The 20,388-nt window shown below is 41.2% G+C and overlaps 1 protein-coding gene across 2 annotated transcripts in view; it reads right to left on the bottom strand.

The window, feature by feature from the left end:
* Positions 1–1,201: 1,201 nt before the first annotated feature.
* The window catches only part of LOC114447199 (voltage-dependent calcium channel subunit alpha-2/delta-1-like), a 106,878-nt gene continuing 87,691 nt past the window's right edge, over positions 1,202–20,388 (bottom strand). The window contains exons 23-40 of one of the 2 annotated variants that reach the window (XM_028423336.1): positions 19,358–19,366; positions 17,907–17,915; positions 17,093–17,153; positions 16,908–17,014; positions 15,361–15,445; positions 15,134–15,196; positions 14,539–14,654; positions 14,265–14,336; positions 13,847–13,914; positions 13,727–13,765; positions 13,571–13,642; positions 12,022–12,174; positions 10,370–10,422; positions 9,851–9,906; positions 6,855–6,981; positions 6,042–6,154; positions 5,448–5,530; positions 1,202–3,077 (exon numbers count right to left, since the gene is read on the bottom strand). In XM_028423336.1, the coding sequence (XP_028279137.1) occupies positions 2,955–3,077; positions 5,448–5,530; positions 6,042–6,154; positions 6,855–6,981; positions 9,851–9,906; positions 10,370–10,422; positions 12,022–12,174; positions 13,571–13,642; positions 13,727–13,765; positions 13,847–13,914; positions 14,265–14,336; positions 14,539–14,654; positions 15,134–15,196; positions 15,361–15,445; positions 16,908–17,014; positions 17,093–17,153; positions 17,907–17,915; positions 19,358–19,366 (1,409 nt within the window). In that variant the 3' untranslated portion in view covers positions 1,202–2,954. The remainder of the gene's footprint in view (positions 3,078–5,447; positions 5,531–6,041; positions 6,155–6,854; positions 6,982–9,850; positions 9,907–10,369; positions 10,423–12,021; positions 12,175–13,570; positions 13,643–13,726; positions 13,766–13,846; positions 13,915–14,264; positions 14,337–14,538; positions 14,655–15,133; positions 15,197–15,360; positions 15,446–16,907; positions 17,015–17,092; positions 17,154–17,906; positions 17,916–19,357; positions 19,367–20,388) is intronic. The other variant, XM_028423344.1, reaches the window with a different exon arrangement.

Genomic DNA, 20,388 nt, shown 5'->3' with positions numbered 1-20,388 from the left:
CAATGACACATTTGATGTAAATGCTTAATTTGTAAGAAACATGAATTGGAAGGATGTTTGGTGACATTTTGGTAGCCTGAGAACCAGACAAATCTGAGAACTTTTTGTAATCTGTTGTGACAGAAAACTGGGATTTTTTAGCTGGGATTACGCCGATCACAACCAACTTTAATTAATATGGAGAACACTGGACACAATGGCTGTGCAGAGGAACAGCGCTGAGGCACTTTTGTAAACACTTCACCGCTGAAACAGTAAGTGACATGGCAGCAACTGGATCATTTTGGCGGCCATGTTCAACAGCTGAGGAAGATACACTGCTCACAGGAGGGCTCTGGCAAGACATACTGGAAATGTATTCACCTAATTCACCTAATTTTTATGATAAACGTAAGAATCTGCCATCCTCTAAAAAGCCCTACCACTGCTGTAAAGCCATAGCAGACACAGACTAATGCAGCCTTTACCCCCCATACACATATACACGGACAGTAAATGTCATGTTACAGTTAGTGCTATGTACTGCTCAACGATAATGCTAAAGAAAATGCAAACTATGTATATATTGATGGAGGACGCAACTCTGCCTCTGTCCACTGTACAAAAGTGAGGCCAAAATGTCTCACTTGTGATCACTGCTGAGAGTGGGGGGGGGGGGGGGGGGGGGGGGGGGGGGGCTCCTGCCACTTTATCGCCTACACTACAGCCAGCCACCAGGGGGCAATCGGGCAATCAAGATGTTTTGGCCTCACTTTTGGGGAGTTGTCATGTCGTCCATCTTTCATTTACAGTCTACGGTCTAAACCTAGTGAGTCTTTTGTTGATCAATTTGCCTGCTAAATCAAATAACTAAATAACAGGGAGACTTCAGGTGAGTTCACACTGGTTTGACAACATCAGGCTACTGATCGAAGGTTAAGATAAGGCAATAAACCAGTATCACATGTAGCCTACATAGTATAAACCCTATGATTAACAGCTCTCTGACAGACTTATAACCAACTTGCGTGATCAGTCAGCACCAAACAGAGCAGTCTTATTATTTTCATGGAAACACAGGAAACACACACACACAGGAAAGACTTGTCCCCTCTTGCTGTCCGTTTCTCCTAATTCTTCCTAATTCTTTGACACCGAAGTTTAGCTGCTTTAAGAGTCCAGTTGTTTGGTCCTGTGAAGTGTAATCTGTTGGCAGATTCAGTTTGATTTGAAGCAGTGATTTAATTGATTAGTGCATTCAAGAAAACATCTCTGTTGTGGCCTGTGGCAAACCTATCGCTTAACCTATCTACAGTAGTATCAGCACATTGTGTGGATTACTTCAGGTTTCACACACACACACACACATAAAGGTGTGTGTATATGTATATGTATAGAGATAGAGATAGAGAGAAGGCACACAAAATGAAATAAGACAATGTTAAGCAGGAGAAAAAAGAATAATAAAGTGATGTTGCAGTAATAAGCCAAGATTTATATTTTCTGTGTTCACAAAAATCAACGTGGTGTCAATTTTGACATTAAATCAGCCTCTAGGTGGATGTCCGATGTCCATGCTGGCTTCTGTGTGAAGCTACTTCCAACACGCCTCTGTACAATATCTGTTAAAAGCAAGCACAGACAAGCAAATGTGACCTTAAACCTGGATAACAGGAACCCCCAGGGGACGCGGGAAGTATAAATCTGGCTTAATAAACTGCAAAAGTGTATGACACTACTACCCAGAACACAGGCTGTTCATCAACTTCCAAGACAAATAACAGCTGCACATTGAAAAGCAGTGCAGATAGTAGTCATTTAATTTAAAAAGTGACAGCAGTGAATAAAAATGTGCCATTTTACCTATTTATTTTGAGCAAAAAGAATTCTCCTGTAACCCCTGTAACAGTAGAACGCCTTACACATCATTCAAATAAATAGTCATTATTAAATACCACGCTTCTTTCAATCCAGCAGCCGCAGTCTAAAAAGGTTTTCGTCCAAATCACGCAGTCCACATGGCACAAGAGAGGTTTTTTTGTCCACTGAGCGCTTTTTGGGATATCAGCCAGGCTTCATCCTGATTGGTCAACGCGCTCTATGGCAGCAAAGGTTTTCACAGGAGCGATCCGACACCAAGGCATAGAATCCCGACAACAATAACCGCTTATTATCAGGGGCTGAAGTTCACTCAGAAACAAGCGCTCTCTGGCAGTAAAAGGGTTGGCTTTTTTTGTGCATAAACATAAAGATGAACATAATTTCCACACTGCAAATACAGTATCTACATGTGTGAAGACAACGCCCTCGAAGACACTGAAAATGTTCTGGGTAGTATTAAAAATAAATCAGACTGAGACAACATTATTATCAGAAACCCAGATGATGCAAATGCAAGGTAAGAGATTATGATGTGACAATTTGGTATCTCTCACTAACACGCCAAATTCTCAACTGGAAAAACAATAAATATCTAACAACTAACCACTGCAAATCCATTAAAAATAAAGTACACTCCTGCAAAATGGCAGCACTGTTCCTGGCAGTGGTGAATAAAACTGCTTCAATAAACCCGTCCCACAACATCGTCATCTAAATCTCTCTGATACTATAAGGCAGTCCAAACTCTTTCTTCAATGACATCGAGCCAGATAAAGTTCAAAAGTTGCCAATCAAAATGAATCTCTGAATTCGTCTAATCTCAGCTGTTGGGGACCACTGAAGGGATAAGGGTTACTTCAAATCACTCTCAAATACATTTCATTCGTCATTTGTACCCTGGTAAAATCACAATGGAAAAAAGGAGATACAGGCAGAATGTGGGGCTCACAGATTGTTTTGTTTTTTTTGTGGTTTGTCACAAGCGCTTCTCATCGGGCATTCATCGTTTCAGTGGCAGCACCGCATACTGGTTGCCATGTTGGAAAAACAGAGGCAGGGAGTGAGATACAGGATTCAATCAGGCTGTTCAGAGGTCATGATGGGATGGCGTGGTGTCTGGAGTCCGTCACAACCCAGAGCAGCGCCAGCTGAAGGGCCACCATCAGCCAAAGTGATGGACTCAGGCCGGACACGCCGCCACAGTCAGGGTCCTCCTCCTGGTGCCGAGCAGGGAGAAAAAGAAGTGATGTTAGTGTTTGTTAAAGGCAACACAAAAATACTGTTTATCTGGCCATCAGCTAAAGTCCTCATAGAAATAGTGGCTCTGGTGGGGGTGTGTGTCTGCTGTATAAGAATTGCTAGCTTGTGTTAACTGAACCATAACATATAGATCTTTTTAGTATGTGCATGCATGCTCCTTCCTACCACAGCTACCTTAGACTGTCTGACACAATTTTACCTTTCCAAAATACCTCACTTAAAGGTGCTACCATGTTGGAAAAAATGCCATCATGGACCTCGGAGTAGAGGCCACCTAACACCCACCCAATTCTTCTTTCAACACACACACCCCTTAATCAAAAAATAAGCACTTGAGCGTAGATCAAGGTGCAAAAACAAGCTAACAAGCCATATCGACTGCTTGATTTTGTATTTGTTCAACAGTGGCTTTAACATTAGTTGTTTAATTTGTACTGATTGGTACTTAATGTGTACTTAATGAGTTAATATAAATATAATAAATATAAACAAATGTGACAGTTTAGCAAACAGTTTTCACCTTCAGGAAATGGGGATCAAACACGAGGTTAGAGAATATAAAAAAGCTTCAAAAGCACTTTTTTATACTTGACTGGAAAACTTTGAACTGTTCTGATATTCTCTGCATGCTCAACCTCTGCTGGTACAAGGAAAGGAATGTCTTGCCTTGAAATTTCTTTTGTTAAAAAAAAGTTGAAAAACACATGGAAATCTGGATGCAAATAAGAAGTGAGAGGTCTGTTTTGCTAGTGTCTGCATTCGTCAGTAATCAGGAGATGAACTAGAGTCTATAGCCTGAGACGGATCATGATAGATGGGGAAAGTTACAAAGAGCATGGCTAGAAGTTCAAAGTAAGGTGAGATGGAGAAAACGCTGACAAGAGACGGTGAGGAGAAGTCAGACGGTGGTGGAGAGAGTGACAGGTGAGAAGGATAAGTGTGGGAAATCAATGGAAAAAGACATGTAGTGGAACACAGCAGAGATGGAGGAAAACAAACTGAGAAGTGAAACATCACAGGAGAGAGAGCAAGCCAAAAGACTTTTAGATGGAGCATTAGATAATGACACAATGTTAATGAGAGAGAGAGAAAGAGAGCTAGCGTTATGGGACTGACCCGAGACAGCACATGAACAGTGGCAGCAGTAACATGAGTAGAGAGGAAGCCAATGGGGAGCCTGCGCTCCTTCGGCACATGGCCTCATCCTAACCATCAACAGCCAATCACAAGGCAGGAAACAGAGAAAACAGAGAGAAAGAGAGTCATGCAGCAAACGGTCCACAAGGTTAGCAAGTTAGAAAGCAAATATAAAAATTCTGATTAAGTAGACAAAGAGAAGTACAGGACAGATGCATTCCCCTGAGACACAAAGAGTGTGAGAGGCAGCGTAAATGTGTGTGTGAGAGAGACAGTGTTGTTCATTTTTAAGAAACCTTAACATTGGACTATAGAGTAAAAACAAACAGAGCATCCAATCACAGAGGTTTCACACGCAAAGATTCTGTGCAGCTCATAAAGATGTTTGTTTGGCTTAGTTATTCATAAGTCCAGTTACAACCGACTGTTTATCTTTGCATGGGAAACCTACGCACATACAGCTTTTGAGGGATTAAAAAAAAGAAAGAAGAAGAAGAAGAAGAAGGACATGCACCATGTAAAGATATTAGTGATGGATTTCTCCGCTGATGTATGGTTTCCGTATCAGAGATGCAGCTTAAATATTTTGCAGTTCAGCTCATTCTATTGTGGAGAAGTTTGTGGCCTAAGGAGTCAACTTGAGATACATAGATCCATTCATTGTAGAAATCGCTGTCTTGATGCACCAGAAAGTATTTCTCAGCAGCAATGAGGTCATCAAAAGGCAACGACTGAGCTCCACCTTCATCTTAGGAAAGAGTAGTCTGAGGGGTCAAATTAGGCGTCGGTGGCGGCTGTCAGCACTGTGGACTTGTTGGCTGAAGAATGCCTGTCTTGTCAGCTTCCTATGGTGCATCTTCTGGATTCTTCTGAACAGTATCACAGACGCCATCCTCTTGCCTTGACAACTCAGAACATGACAATGAGGAGATGTTCTGGTGGACCCTCCTTTGGTGAGGTGAACAACTCCTCTCCTTCTACTTGATGCTACAAACTTATCAATCATCTGTTTATCTAATTTAGGTAAACATAGTGGAGCATCAAGCAGCTAAAAATAAGGGTAATGAAGACCAAATGAATGCTAATGCTAGCAAAAGAGAAGCATCTATCACCTGCTATCACCCAATCTGGGAATAAAGTGCAGTTATCTGAACCAGAAACAATCCAAGGCGTGTGGAAAACAAACTTACATGCTCGTTGTTATCAAAACAATCTGTCGGCCCTTTCCTGTAACGAGGATTGAGAGCCATTTCACAAGGATCAGGCCCATTAGCTGGATGAGTGAAGTCAGGAACATGACACAGCTTGTGCATTGGTAGCAAGAAAATCATTAATAATTGCAGCCAAATTGAGTACATCCAACGATAAATCAAATGTAAGAACAAGGTTTGAGCAACACCTCAGTGATGTGGCAGTCATTATTCAGCATTGTGTTTTACAAAACAGACTTAGTCTATAATTGACCACAGCCCTGTGTGTTTGAGAAAACATCGCAGCAGACTACCATCTGCCACACAGACTCGAGTCAAATCTGAGTGCCGAGCCAATTTGTAAATGTCAATTACAGCGGAAACGCTCTGTGGAATTTAGAAGATGGTGAGTGCTGAGATATGGGTGGAGGAAAATAAGTTTGCAGACAAGAACATTGTGTTGTTCCCTTTAAAAGCGCAAAGGGTGGTGAAAATATCTGCTAATAGTCGTCTATTCAACATTACTACCACAAACATCTGTTCAAGTGTACACATTCTCTGCCAGATGATAGCTGTGTTGGGTTAAAAGGATACATTGCTTTTCATCCTGTATTAACGGCTTATCGACACATGAGGGGCAGGTGTGTTTCCCATCAGCAATGATGAAGACCAGGTTCGTCTTGGGCAGTTTTTCAGCATGGTAGAGCCTGGAGAAGAGGGGACACACAGGAGACACTGGAGCAGTTTGACATACGGGCTCAAATCCAGGAAAGATACAATTTCACTGAAACATGCTTAGACAGATGCAAGAAGTTAAATATTTATCCAGAAAGCAGTGAAAGGACAGCGGAGCGACTGTGCTGCTGCTTTAATTGTCCCTCTTACATGATAAAGCAGTACTCCTTAGTACGTTTAACTCTTTAAAACACAATGAAAAACACACTGTGGATTGCTCCCTTAACTACTTTTATTCCTAAGGGGACATAAACCTGCTGTGCCACCCCACTGTCCTCCAAATACTTTACTGAAACCCACATGTCGCTGGTGCACAAATGATTTTCTCTGCTTTTTTTTATGGAGGTCGTTAAAAAGAAACGTGTGTGCGGCTAATGTGCAGGAACGCCGAGCGGCATGCGGGCAGGCACTCCATTAGCCGGCACGAGGGGGCCTTAAAACACCATACACGCACCCACATGAACACAAATCACACACACCAAACATGCCAGTTTGGACGGTGGTCCTTGCTAGTCTCTTGACTTCACCTTTATGGCATGTGGGTTTTTTTTACAGCCCCTCTCTCTCTTAGTGGCATCGCTGGGGACTTCATTTGTATCTCATAGATGCCACAGAGAGTCACGCTGCTTGTAAACGCCTGCTATGTGGGGTTTTTTTGGTGGATAGTTTTACCTGGAGCAGTTTTCGCAGTCCACCGAGCCTCTGAAAGACAAGTTGTTGGTCTCGAAGAAGTACTGAGTTTGCTCTGTGATGCAGACCTCCTTGCGCATGGCGTCGGATACTTCGTCCTCCATTTCAGCTGCAGAACAGACATGCAATCACATTCAGGCCAATCAATATAAACACACATTTAAAAACTGTATAATTACGTCCCTTAGTAAACAACGGCCTGTTTTGACGAGCATGAAGAAACATTCAGCCATGCACATGGTTTAAATTGCCCCCGGTTTCACCCTATTGGCTCATTGGACATTGATTAATTAGCTAGTTTAGGTATCCGATAATGGGACTGAAAATGTTATGCATCAGCACCACACGCAGGACACTGTAAACCTGACTCAAACACATAGCTACAATGTCTGGTGACTCATCAATATAGAGGTATTTTTTGCTTGTGACCCTTATAGACTTGGACTAAATTTACACCACTCTGACCCTGGTTACACAGACCTGGTCTCAGTCCAGTGCTTTGACTCTCTTTCTTTGACAATATGCTCAGAGATAATTACAGATGATTCTAAGCAACGGCATAGATTTGCTTTTGACACTGGTGAGGACCTAAGATTCCAACAACTATCTCGCACTCGCATGTGTTTTGGTGCTGCCAACCAACGTAGCTACACATGTGACAGCAGGGACAGCCAATCACATGGCCATATGTGTTACAGTAGGACCGGAGCCCTTGTTATATTCCAATCTGAATCAGACTATTAAGGACTTTGGGTAGGACCAATGACAGGAGAATATCTATTGGTAGGACGCCAGAAAAGAATGGAATTTAACCCTTCCTGCACCCAATGAGAATCTATTTTTTTGGAGGGGATCGAAGTATTGATGGGAACAATTCGCTGGACATTGGTGGGGATGTGTCACCTCTGTCCATGCTAAAACTACACCCTTGATTCTAAGTAGGATTACCAGATTACTATCCTTCTGGTAGAAAATTGTTTGTATTGCCATAATAACAAAAGAGTCAACCAAACAGACAGAAAAGGTTACAAATAATTAAGCAACGGTGACCTGTAAAGACACTAATATTACAAAAAAGCCAACAATTCTTGTCTTGGGGCGTTAATCAGAAAAGTTACTGAATAAAGAAAATAAAGATTTCTTATTAGTTTAGAAAGTCAAATATGGCAAATGAGTTTTTTTACTTTGAATTGGATGTTTACAGCAGTAAAACCACCATTTTAAACTAGATTCACCACATTTCTATTGACGCACAAATTTTGTAAGTCTCTGAAGTGGTTTTATAAGTGTTTCTGCAGAACATTTTGTCTCAGAGTGAAATTGACCTTTTGGATCACTACCCTTTTTGACATTTTTGTGAAATTATATAGATGAAAAAACTGTTTTTTGAGGTCACTGTGAACTTCAGCCACCAAAATGAAATCAGTTCATCCCTGATTCCAGCCAACATTTGCACCAAAGATGTTCCACAAGGGATTCCTGAGATATTGTGTTGACAAGAGTGGGACAGATGTACGCAAGTGCGTTCGTATAACCCGAACACATGACGCCTCCGGGCCACTGCTGTGGTCAACATGGGGGTCTGATGCAAAAACAAAAAAAAAGTGTTTATTTCCAGAAAGATGTGCTAGAAAATGAATTCAGTTGTCACGTTGTATAAAGATGTCAGAAGACATGTCAGAGTTTGACATATCAAAACTTTGTTAAATTACATTTAAACTCCATCCATATGGCCTTACAAAAGGGGTTTGGAGTTAAAAGGAACATCTTCATCTTGTTTTGAAGCTGTTGGTAATTTGTATTGTCTAATACATCACATTTGTCACACACAAAAAACACACACAACTCCAAATTTGCATGGTCTGGTCCACACGTGTAACATCTGAAATCCTCCAAACATCAACTTTTCCATCAAATCATATTGTTAGTCACTGTGTGTTCCTGCCATGTGGCAAGCACTGCACCACAGTTTAAGGCTGATAATAGTGTGGTCAATATCTTCTAAGGCCTTTTCAAAGTAACTAAAAATAAGCATTTATTTTACTTAAACCTCCTCATGGAGGACATTTGGGCTGTTACAAACCGCCTTAACCCTTTCTACCCCAACCCTATTTTTTATATAAGTGAGTATCAGCAACCATGAGGTGTATTTGAATACGTTTAGTGTCATAACAAAGGGAACACCTGGGAGATTTACTCAGATGTGTAAGTATTAGTTTGTACGCCTCTGGCACTTTGTAAATTAAGATGGCACACAGCAAAAATGAACAATTTCTTTCTCATCTGTTGAAAATTCACACTTTTACATGAATATCTTCTTGAAACGATGCAGCACCCAAGTTATATCAAGCTGTAGCTAAGATTGTGGACATTATCTCTGCCACATTTAATTTCATTGTAATGAAAGAAAACAAAATTACAGATTGTTTAGGCCAACCTATGTAAATATAATTTTCAAGATGGCAAAAAAAAACATTTTTTTAGGGCCTTTGAATTTGAATGTTTTGATGAACCAAACTATATATTTCACATTTAAGTCATTATTGGTGTTCATCACTTCAATCTACATCACTTTTTACTTGTATACATATATTATTACACATCTATAGATTATAATATATGTATATAGCAGATATACTATGCCCCGATATTGCAGCTAATACCTCGACAAATATGCAGGCTCATAACTTTGCAATGGACGGGTTGATTAGGATGATTGACACCTCTATCGAATAGTCTAAACCAATAGATTTGAAAGCTAGTAGTAATATTTGTGCTTGACTCACCAATGACCAGCCACATGGAAGAAAATGCATTATATGCTAAACGGGCGTTGCCACATTCTCGCATAAACACAGATGTTGGTCTATCTGAACCAAGCATTTATTGCTCTCCAATATGACTTTTCATCGCAACTTTACAAAAGAAAGACCTTATAGCTCTGCTTTTTTCTATGTGTGAAATTCATGAGAGCTCACCTGCGTCCAGGAAATTGGGGAATGTGATGCTGACCAATAACTGTTGCAGTATTGACCTAAGAGCAAAAACAAAATCCCAGCGTTGAAAAATGTCTGCATGCATTGGAACATAATATATCATAAATCCTCAAACCGAGACCAAACCAACATGTGTATGTGTGTGTGACTTAAAGGCGTGTCTAATTTTAGCGTTTAAAACGTCTTATTGTTTTGCTTTGTTTGCTGAGGATTGGCCACATCGTCGGTGGCCTGAAAATCCATTTTTATTTGGAGTTATTGTAAAACAAGATGTGAATGACATCAGGACAGTGAGAGAAGGCATAAATCAAGAAGAAGATTTTGTGGAATGTTGACTGTCTTGGGAACAATTCTAGCTATTAAACAGATGCTATACTGTATGTCCATTTGGAGGAACAAATCCGTGCCTGTTTTCCATTACAATCCGGGTTTAAGCACTTATAACACAGGCTTATATATTATATATTTTTCTTCTTTATATATGAAAAAGAATGAACTCACCAAGCTGCAGCTGTGGCCCACCATCCTAAGTTCAAAATATCTGCTATTGTGGGCTGAGGGGGACAGAAAAAATAAGAATTAATATCACAAAAGAGCAACTAAATAGTTTAACAAATCACTTTAGGCTGGTTGAGCCACTCTGAACATCCTGTTTGTGTACACAGTGGCTGCAGACTGGTCCACTTTTGCCAAAGACCAAAAAGGGCCAGCCAGAGAGTTTCCTATTCTTCCCTTACTGAGGAAATTACACAACACAATCCTCCTCAACAGATGTAAGCATAAATATGTAAACAAAGAAGCAGTGAGAAAACAGAGTAGCACACGGTTTGAATAAAAGGCCCGACATGTTGTTTTGATTATGGTTAGCATGCGAGCGCCTTGTTTTGGTGAATCAGTGCTGTATTCTGTCTCTTCAGTGGATGGCGGCTTGAGTCATCAAGGAGACTTAAAACTAACCGTGTTGGGAGGTGTCACTGCCTGTCAGCAGCGTCTTTGATCAGGTGTATCTGCATTTTTCATCTCACCTTGGTCGCTGAAGCGTGTTCTGCACAGGCGGGAAATGATGTGATTTCGTTTGTCTGTCACTTCGGGGAATTTTTGCAACAGTAAATACTTGAATATCAGGGGTGGCTGAAAGTGTGTGACCTGAAGGTAGACAGGGTCAGCTTTGTAAAACCATCAATAGCAGTCTTAGGCCTGCAGAAGGCAGCCATTAAAACTTTGGGGCATAGGAGTGCAGTCCTGATAGAGGAGCACACCTCACGTCACTTTCCCAGACCGAATCCTAAATCTGTAGCATGACCCTATTTCAGGTAGACCACCAGAAGCATGACCGGGAAATAGAGGCCATCACTTTGATGCAGACCTCACTGATGTGGAGACTCGTCCAGTTTCTCATCCATGCTTACAAACTGCTGAAAAAATCTCTCAGGATCCACCTCAAAATCTTCTGCTTCCATTAGGAGTTCCAGAGAGCACCTATCATGGATCTTGTCTGTTGACTTCTGAGTAGTGATGGTGGACGGTCTTCCAGGATGGTGGTTATCTTCTAGGCTCTCTCTGCAACCTTCCACTGGTGATTACAGTATGTCCTCGTGGACCTCCACGAGACTGCACCTAGGCTGATTGTCTGGTCTCAGACAACGCTGACTTAATAACTTACAATTACCTAAAACATTTACCCAATGTATAAACAATTTCACAAATCAGCCCAAAACCTTTCTGCATCCAGTGATATTCATTGGCCTCGCTGTAATGCCTGCACATAATTAGCATCATTTCACTGTAAGTTGTACATTTTGTAAGTGATGACAAACAGCGCCTGTTCTACATCACTCACTGTGTTAGCCAAGCACGCTAGACCACCTAATCCTGTTACTGTTGCTGCAACTCCCACTCTAACGCTTTCACCATACCCTCTGCTTCCCTTCTCATCTGCTCTATCCAGATTTATGACTCTCTTGGGAGTAACAGTGTGTGTGTGTGTGTGTGTGTGTGCATGTGCACATTAGTGACCATTTGAAAGAGCCAAGAGTACAAATGGCTGCATATGTATTTGCATCCTGTTAATACAGAGGCATTGAGTAAATGTATGGATATCAGAAGGTGTGAACATATAAGCGTGTGCACAGCCTCTGGCTTATGTAACTCACCACATAGACGGATCGCAGGCCTGCAGCCGCCTTGCTCTCCCTCTCAGGGTCACAGAGGGACTGGTAGTCGTAGGTGCTCTTGGAGGTGAAAAGGGACGAGTTGACCAGTGTTCTCATGAGGACCGGGTCGATGACGCCAAAGAAACGACCAATCTAATGTTAAAAAGGACAAAAAAAACACAACTTCATGGTAAAAGAACATATGCTGGCCAGAGGCAAAATCTACCAGCCTCCTGTCTGACCTCACAACTTCATAGAGGAAATGATTTCAAGAACAAGGGCCCACTGAGGAATATCTGAACCTTTTAAAATGCACAATTCAGATGCATTGCTTCTTATTCACACAGTGGTTTTATACTTTCAACAATACAATCTACAACACACACAGTAAATCACCCACAAACCAGGATGATGGACGCCAGTATAATCTGATTAACACAGTCCACCTAGCAGCCGTAAATCTCCACTCAGAGGAAGTAGTTTGTTTCAGTATTTCAGAGGTGTGCATGGAAGTGTTTAAGTACTGTCCAGCAGGAGGAGCGTGTACAGTAAGAAGTGCCCATCTGTGTGTGTGTGTGTGTGCTTTAGGAAATGCAAACTATCCTTTTCCTTCCACTTTGTAAGGTCACCCTTAACAAGCCGTCCTCCACGTATCCATTCCTCTCTAGTCAGCCAAAGGATATATAAATCTCCCAATCTATAAGGTAAAGGGAGCCTTCTCTTGTTTCCCCATGCAATAACACAAATAATGAATTAACAGTCAAAGCCCTGCCGGCTGCAGACTCCCCCAAGGGTTTTTGTAGTAAGAAAAAGAATGAGCTGGAGAGGGAAAGGTATAAAAAAGAAGTGAGAAGCTTATAGAAAAGAGAGAGAGAGAGAAACTTTGCTCCGGTAGGAAATATGATTGAGGGCACACAGCCTTTTCCAAACAAGGTCTCTGGATTTTAGTGCTGCTGCCAAACTTCAGAGGGTAGCTGATTTATCCAGCACACACCCAGGCCTGATGAGGAGGGAGCTGAGGTCACATGAAAAAACATTTGCTCAGACGACAGCTGGGGCCTACTGTTAGCACTCAGCATAGGACAACGGCAGGGCAGAAATGCATATGCTTTCTGTTTTTGTGTGTGTTTAATGGAAGAGATGCGTAAAAACATGTTCATATTTTATTTTTAATTTAGGTGACCACAATTAATGTTTAAATCCTCTCACTCAAAATAACCAGTTTTATTCTCTTTGGTGCCACCTGTGGTTATAAGTGGTAATTGCAGCTGTGTTCAGCTAATTTGTTCAAAGAATCTGAAGCCTTTTTTAATGTATTACAGTACTTCTTACAAATAACAGAAAATTCATTTCAATTTAATTCTTAAGGGACAAACTGGTGCAGTGATCAAAACAGTGTTTGAAGTGAAGAAATTAATTTAAATAAATACCAATATGACTGTTTAAAAAAGGGCTTGAAGTATATACAGCAGCCAATCGTGGTAATTTCGTTTAAAACAGATGCACTAATAAGACATATTGTTATACAGAGTAAAATGAAGAGGCCCACCTCATCGATGTATCTTTCTTGATTGGACATCACCAGGAAGCCACCATCATCCAGAATGACACAGTCCACGAACTGAAGGCACAAAGATATGATTAAACTATCGTGTCATTCTTACGAGTCTGAGCCAAAACAAGATCTGTAAAAATATGCAATTACCCTATCATTCCTCTGACAGCCACAGATCTCATCATTGCACTTTAAATAGAGGAGAAAAGCAGAGATTTAAACATGTGTCCATGGTGGGTACAACGTGTCAGCCAGACGGCGTCTACTCACATTCGCCCTGTAGGTGGTGTTGATGAAGCTCACCATCCACGAGTTGATGTCCAGCTTTACGCCGACCACTGGGATAAAACACATACCCCAGACATCTTACATCATGCTGGACCTTTGTGTCAACTTTACACTCTGAACTTGGAAAATGCACACTTGGCTAAAGATCACAGAAGAGCAGACAATTTGATGTGTGGTTTGTGTATGTGTGTTTGTGTGTGTATGTCAAGGGGGGGGTGCAGCAGACAAATGAGCAGTAACGGCAGTTAAATGAGAGGCTGCAAGCGTGTCTGCAGAAGCAGGATCGTGGTGACAGAAACGGTAGGTGTGTAAATACGATGATGAGCAAGTTTATGTGTAGGTGGCACAGTAAAAAGTTTTAAATGCGAGCGTGCATGTGTGTGTGTGTATGTGTCCTTACCAGCTGGTTTTAGTGTGATATTGTCAATCTTGAGGTTTACTGCTCTGCTAACAAGGACTGCATCATCTCTTGCTGCGAGAACAAGAAACACTGTATGTAAAAGGTACACACAGACTTTTTCATTTCAAGACTCACTCAATAATAGCTTGTGATTTACTGCTAAACAGTTTATCAGATATACTGCATGCTAAACAGAATGCAACCCTATACAACAGTGCTTGATGGGTAATACAGGGGCAAGGCTTAGCAAAGGTCCACTGTGGCTGTAACTCACTGAGGTTCTCATTAGGAACGTAGAGGGTTGGAGTGAAGATGTACAGATCATTGTCCAAACTTCGTTTATAGAAACTTGACTCGTAGGTCTCTGAATCTTTCCAGTTCAGCCCAGCGCTGTTGAGACACACACACACACACACACACACACACACACACACACACACACACACACACACACATTAAACCTCTCGCCTTCATTTTTATATTGCCTGTCTCTTTTACCCCAAGTCTAGCTTCACTTTTAAAGCTTTAGGAATAGTAGCTCATGTTTCCAAATGTGAAGATGGCTTGTATAATTACACTCATTTTCCTGCTCTGCATGAGTCTATGCTGTCAGCCTTGTGTATTATATCACAACCCTTTGATTCTTTCTCACTCTGACCTGGGGATTCCCTGAGGATTTCCCAGGAGGAACAAGTCCAACGAGCCACTTTGCTCAAGACTTAGCTTAGATCTCATTTTATGTCCTGTACTGATAATATAAAGCACTACATGTTGCAGCTCTCTTAGCAGACCGCATCATTACTCTTTATCAGATAATCCCAAACACATTATCTACTCCTTCCCATGCCCCTAAATCATTTGACAAATACCTTTTGGGGTAGACCCGTGTGATCCCTCCATCAGTGGCAACAAATCTAGCCAAGACACCAGACCTGACAAGCAGAGAAAATAAAGCTATAAAACATACAGTTACAAAAATCTGGAATGTGCTTTTATGCCTGCTTGACATTTACTGGTGATGCTGAAATACTTGGACCATCTGTATTCAATTTTGTCCGCTTCATTACTAAATACCAAATATTGGCGCTTCACTCACTGCAGCTCGTTTGCTCTCCAGATCTTGATCAGGTCTGAGGTGATGCCGGCATCCAGAAGCAATCGGTTCACCAGCTCTACATTACCTAAAGGACAAAAAAATACCACCTGGGTCACAATGTGTGACTGAGTATGTGTCTGACATCAGATATCGGATCAATGGGGTTGATGCACATCTCATTTTGGCATCTAATTAGGCAACAGGATTGTGTCTTAAAATCACAGAGGCAGTGAAATTTTCATTAGTGCTGTGCTGTGTGTTGGCATAGATGTAAAAAAAAAAAAATTAGACATCCAACCTGACCACATGACAAACACAACAGGCGATAAAAGCTGCACACCCTTTTTTTTTTTTTTTTGCTGCACCCGCCTCTTTGAACCCTCCGACGACCCGCTTCAGTCCATTAACATCGAGGCTCGTCGATACAAACCCCTCCTTACCACCACCTCCTCCAACCTTTATGACACACCACACACATCAGAGAAAACAGCTGGTGTAACACTTTATTTCCCCTCCTACTCCACCTTCCTTCCCAGTGCAGTGGTTTTCATTAGGGATCCTTTATTGAACGCAGCCCAGGAATTCGTAATGTACTTCTTCGCCACTGCAGTGGCTTAACCAAGTAAAGCGTGTAACGATGCTCAAGCCGCCAAGAGTCCACATGGGCCTTACTCTTCTCTCTCTCCCTCTGTGCTCTCTACGGACTCCATTAAACTAGCAGCTAATAATGGTGAAAGTAATATTTCAATTGAGTGAGAAGTTTTATTGGATTGATCACTGTGAGATGTTTGAACTGAGAAACCATCAAATTACATGCTGAAACACAATAAAAGTGCTCTTTCATAAATACCCAGGGAGCCTTTGTTGTATTTAAAAAAAAATAAAGGGTGATTCATATCAATGCAAGAAATGGTGAGGATGGTAATGTGTTGGTCAGATGTGAGGGAGAAGGTCCACCAGCCCCTGATTTGTGTTTTATTGCTCCGCTCGCGCTCTTGGCTTGACGTGTCCTGCTCTTTCTCACAAACACACAGTAATTGGATGGGGTCGAGCGGCTATAGGTGGGGTGTGGAAGGCATATTACTGCTGAATATTGTGTGTGTGAGTCTGCTTGTGTGTGTGTGTCACATCTAAGCCGACGTGCCTCACACATGTGCAGTCAGGCGTGTGATGGTCAGACTTTCAGAGTTAGCATCAAATGGGTAACACGAACACAGGGGTTCCACATTACAAAGCTTTGCCTGGTCATGCACACCAAACCGTCCAAGCCAGACCTGTATTTCACTGGAAAAGGGAGACCTTTGGGAATAGATTTTCAGTTGGCGCTCTTCCATTAAATGTTCAATGCACACCTTAATGCTAAGCCAGATGGCTGAGATTTATTCATATAAACACACTAAGGCAAATACCCTAAAAAAAACAAAATGGAAATCTGTAGTGAAAACAAGGTCCAAGAGTGCAACAAGATCCTGTATAAAAAACTTTATCATAGGCACCGGGAGCATGTAACATAGAGGGAAAACATTCCTTTGTATTTGGATACTTACACATGGGGTCGTTTGGAGTCTTTGTGTCAATGTAGTTGTTGAACTCCATGAGGAATTCGGTGTTGTTCGTTTCCTTGTCAGGTGGCTTTAAATCCTTACAGTAGACCCTGCAGAAAACAAAAGAAACATTTTAATCAAAAGTATTTATAAAGTGTTGACTTAAATGTTACTGGACGACATCTTACCTTGGTGCGATGAATGTGTAACCGTATTCGTCAAACTTGTCTGCCATCAGGCTTTCAGAAACTGAAGGGAGAAATTAAATGAGTTTTCCTTCTACTGAAGGGGAAAATAAGACATATTAAAGACTTAAATGTGATACTTTTCCTGTGGTCTGCAGTGCAATATATCCATTTAGAATGAAATTGTGTGAGTGCAGAGTCAGAGATGCTGTCTCGCTAAGAAAATAAGAAGTAAACGGCTGTCGCTTTGTGATTATGGCTGCATCTAATTGTAACACATTGGACAAATTGATACAGAATTCTGCAACCGAATGTCCAAAATAATTGAAATATAATTGTCAAACAAAACGTTTATAAGACCATGAGCTCTGTTCTGGTTTTTGTTTTAGCCAAAAATTCACCACAGGTTGCTTGGAAGCAAACCAAGACCCAAATGTTGATAGTTGTCCTGCTTGACTGGTGCACACCAAGCAAGACAACCATCGGAGTGGCAGTGTTTATACTTGTACATTCTTAATCAAAACAAACCTCCCAGGTGTGAACACACCCTAAAATACCACAGCCACAAAACAAGTTTGGAGCATTCAGGGTTTCATAGGGCCCATATTTTTGTTTATAGACAACTGTATTCCTTGTATTATTACCACATAACTCCTGAATCTGGGCTGACACAAACATCGTAGACAGTTTACACTATAAAGAATATAGTCAGGTATGAGTAAGAATGTCCAGAATACACTTGGCCAGACGTGCTGGGTAAAAGGACAAGGCTCAAGAACAAGAGGAGAGAGATGAAAGTAAAGAAATAAATACTTGCCATCTTTCCCTGGAGTGGAAAAAATCCCAGCAGACAGAAAGTGAGTGAACGAGAGAATCATCCCCGGGGAGGTAAAGACGAGAGGGAAAAGAAAGGGGGAAAAAAAGACAGGGTAAAAAAACCACAGGGGTCAAAGGTGACAATATTTTATTCACAGAGCGAGTCCTGAATAGAAATATTGCATTCCGAACAAAAGGATATAGCCCTTTGGATGTAAATGGAGACAGTGCTGATGGAGAACACAAAGAGAGGCTTAAAATGTGGTTGGACAGTTGTGTTTTTAGCATTAGTATTAGCATAACAGTAAATGTGATGTATTTGCATTATAATACAGCACCTCTGAACGGACCGGGGGAATATTAACCACAGTTAAGTCGACTGCTGATTATACTGTGCAGCAAAATTTCTCATGACGACATGGCTACTCCTCGTCCTCTCTGGTGGTCATGGTTGGAAAATAATTGCACCCATGTGCTTCTCCTTTGATAATCAGTCGCTGCTTACTAATCCAGAAAAGTATCTAGTAATGATGGATAGCACGGAGGTTTGGGGAGTGACGAGAGAATGTATTTTCACACGGATGATGACTTAACGGAGTCCAATATGCAAAAATTCATTCAAAATAGGAGCAGGCCTCAACACGTATCAGCCTCACACACACACACACACACACAGACATGCAAGATGAAAACCTGTGCTGACTTAACAAATGCATGACAAATAGATGTGGGAATTAGGACATAATATGTTTTCAACCTCGCTTGAGTTTTTAAATTGACATTCACAGTACAGCCGCTCTCTGACAGAGAATGAAAACAGACACAAGTCAGGCTTCAGTTTCAGATAAACCGCAGAGCTTAACGACTGAGATTTCTGATTCCCACAAACAAAAGTGATGACAAAGCACACAGGAGGACAGACAGAAGAGACGATGCTCAATCCTGTCTTTCATTAGGAGTTATTTAACAAGGTTGTAAAACTCAAAGTGAGTCAAAAATGGGAGAAAACAAAGACTCATGTTTTTGGGTACAGAGTCACAGCTTTCTCCTTTATGGTTTCACCTTTAAGTAATGCAAACATCCTGTCCTCTGTTCTGCCCGCTGCAGTGCCAAAACCACATCTGAAGGATGGTGGAACAGGTGGGGGGTTAAGTACATACATGCACCCAAAGAAACACACACACACACACACAAGCTGTCTGCGACGTGCTGTGGGCACACATTGCATGCGAAGCTCTGGTTTCTAAGAGCAAAAACGGTGGGCTCCATTCAGTTGTCATTGTTAATCAGGAGCCAGTAAAGGGAAAAAAAACACACAGGTGAAAATGCTGCTGTGTTTTTCTGAGTCTACAGCACCACACACAGAAAGACCTGCAGTTACATCCAAAGTGTGAAAATATACTAAGACAACGGAGGTCATGATGAGGTAAAGCACAGGAGGAAAATACTTGCCCAAAAATGCTGCAGGGGGTCCGACATAACCAGGAATGGTCAAGAGTTGAGAGGAGGGCAGGAGAACAGAAGGAAGGAGGGAGGATCAGAGGAAAAGAGGAGGAAAGGACATAAGGAAACAGGGTTACACAATATTTTATTCAGCTGAATAAGAATATTGTATACAAAAGTAGGAAACACTTTAAGTAAGCAACTGGTGGAAAAATACGAGGGGTCAGCTTGGGTGAGTGTTTTCTTTTATGTGCATGTGGGTGCATTTTTAACAGCACAATATTAAAAAGGACGACGCTGATCCCGTTTTTGGTGATTTAACTTCATTAATTAATAATAATTAATTTACATCTACAGCACCACTGCAGCAGCCCTTAGGAGATCATTTAACGGGCAGAGACCTGAAATCTTACTTAATTTTATTTTCAGAAAAAGGTTACAGTGCTTTTTAATGTGACGTGCCAAAGCAGAACCATCTACCTAGAAGGCTCCAAAAATGAGTCAATCCCTGCAGACCTCCATGTTAAAATGTACAACAGAAGTAAACATGTTTACAGGCTCGAAAAAAATACAAATAAAATATATTTGTGACACTTAAAAGGTTAAGTTTAACAGTTTGACAGCAGCCTGTGAGACTGATTATTTCTTTTAGCCCCTCTAAAATGTAATTATTTCGTTAAAAACATCCACATTTCCTTTGTGTTTGCTTTTTAGTTTAATTTGGATAAAACAACTTTAAATATATATATTTTCTTGTTATTTTGCATATCGTCATGCAGTCCCTTCAGCCAACACTGAAACTCCAGATGTCAGGTAAAACCTTTAAAGCCTCTCCAATGAAGGTTTTTTTTAACTGCTCACAAATGCACTTAATGAAAACAAAGGTGGTGAAATGATATTAGTAATTGATGACCAGTATCAAGTCTCTGATTCTGTTCAGAAACTACGGTGTCGTTACAAAAATCCACATATAGTATGTGTTGAAAGACAGACTAATCAGGCATGGCTCCACACACACACACACACACACACACACACTA

Source organism: Parambassis ranga, chromosome 2 (genome assembly GCF_900634625.1).
Source record: "Parambassis ranga chromosome 2, fParRan2.1, whole genome shotgun sequence".
Lineage (NCBI taxonomy): Eukaryota > Metazoa > Chordata > Actinopteri > Ambassidae > Parambassis > Parambassis ranga.
Note: the sequence above shows the minus strand (reverse complement) of the source record. Positions and strands in the feature narration are given on the sequence as shown.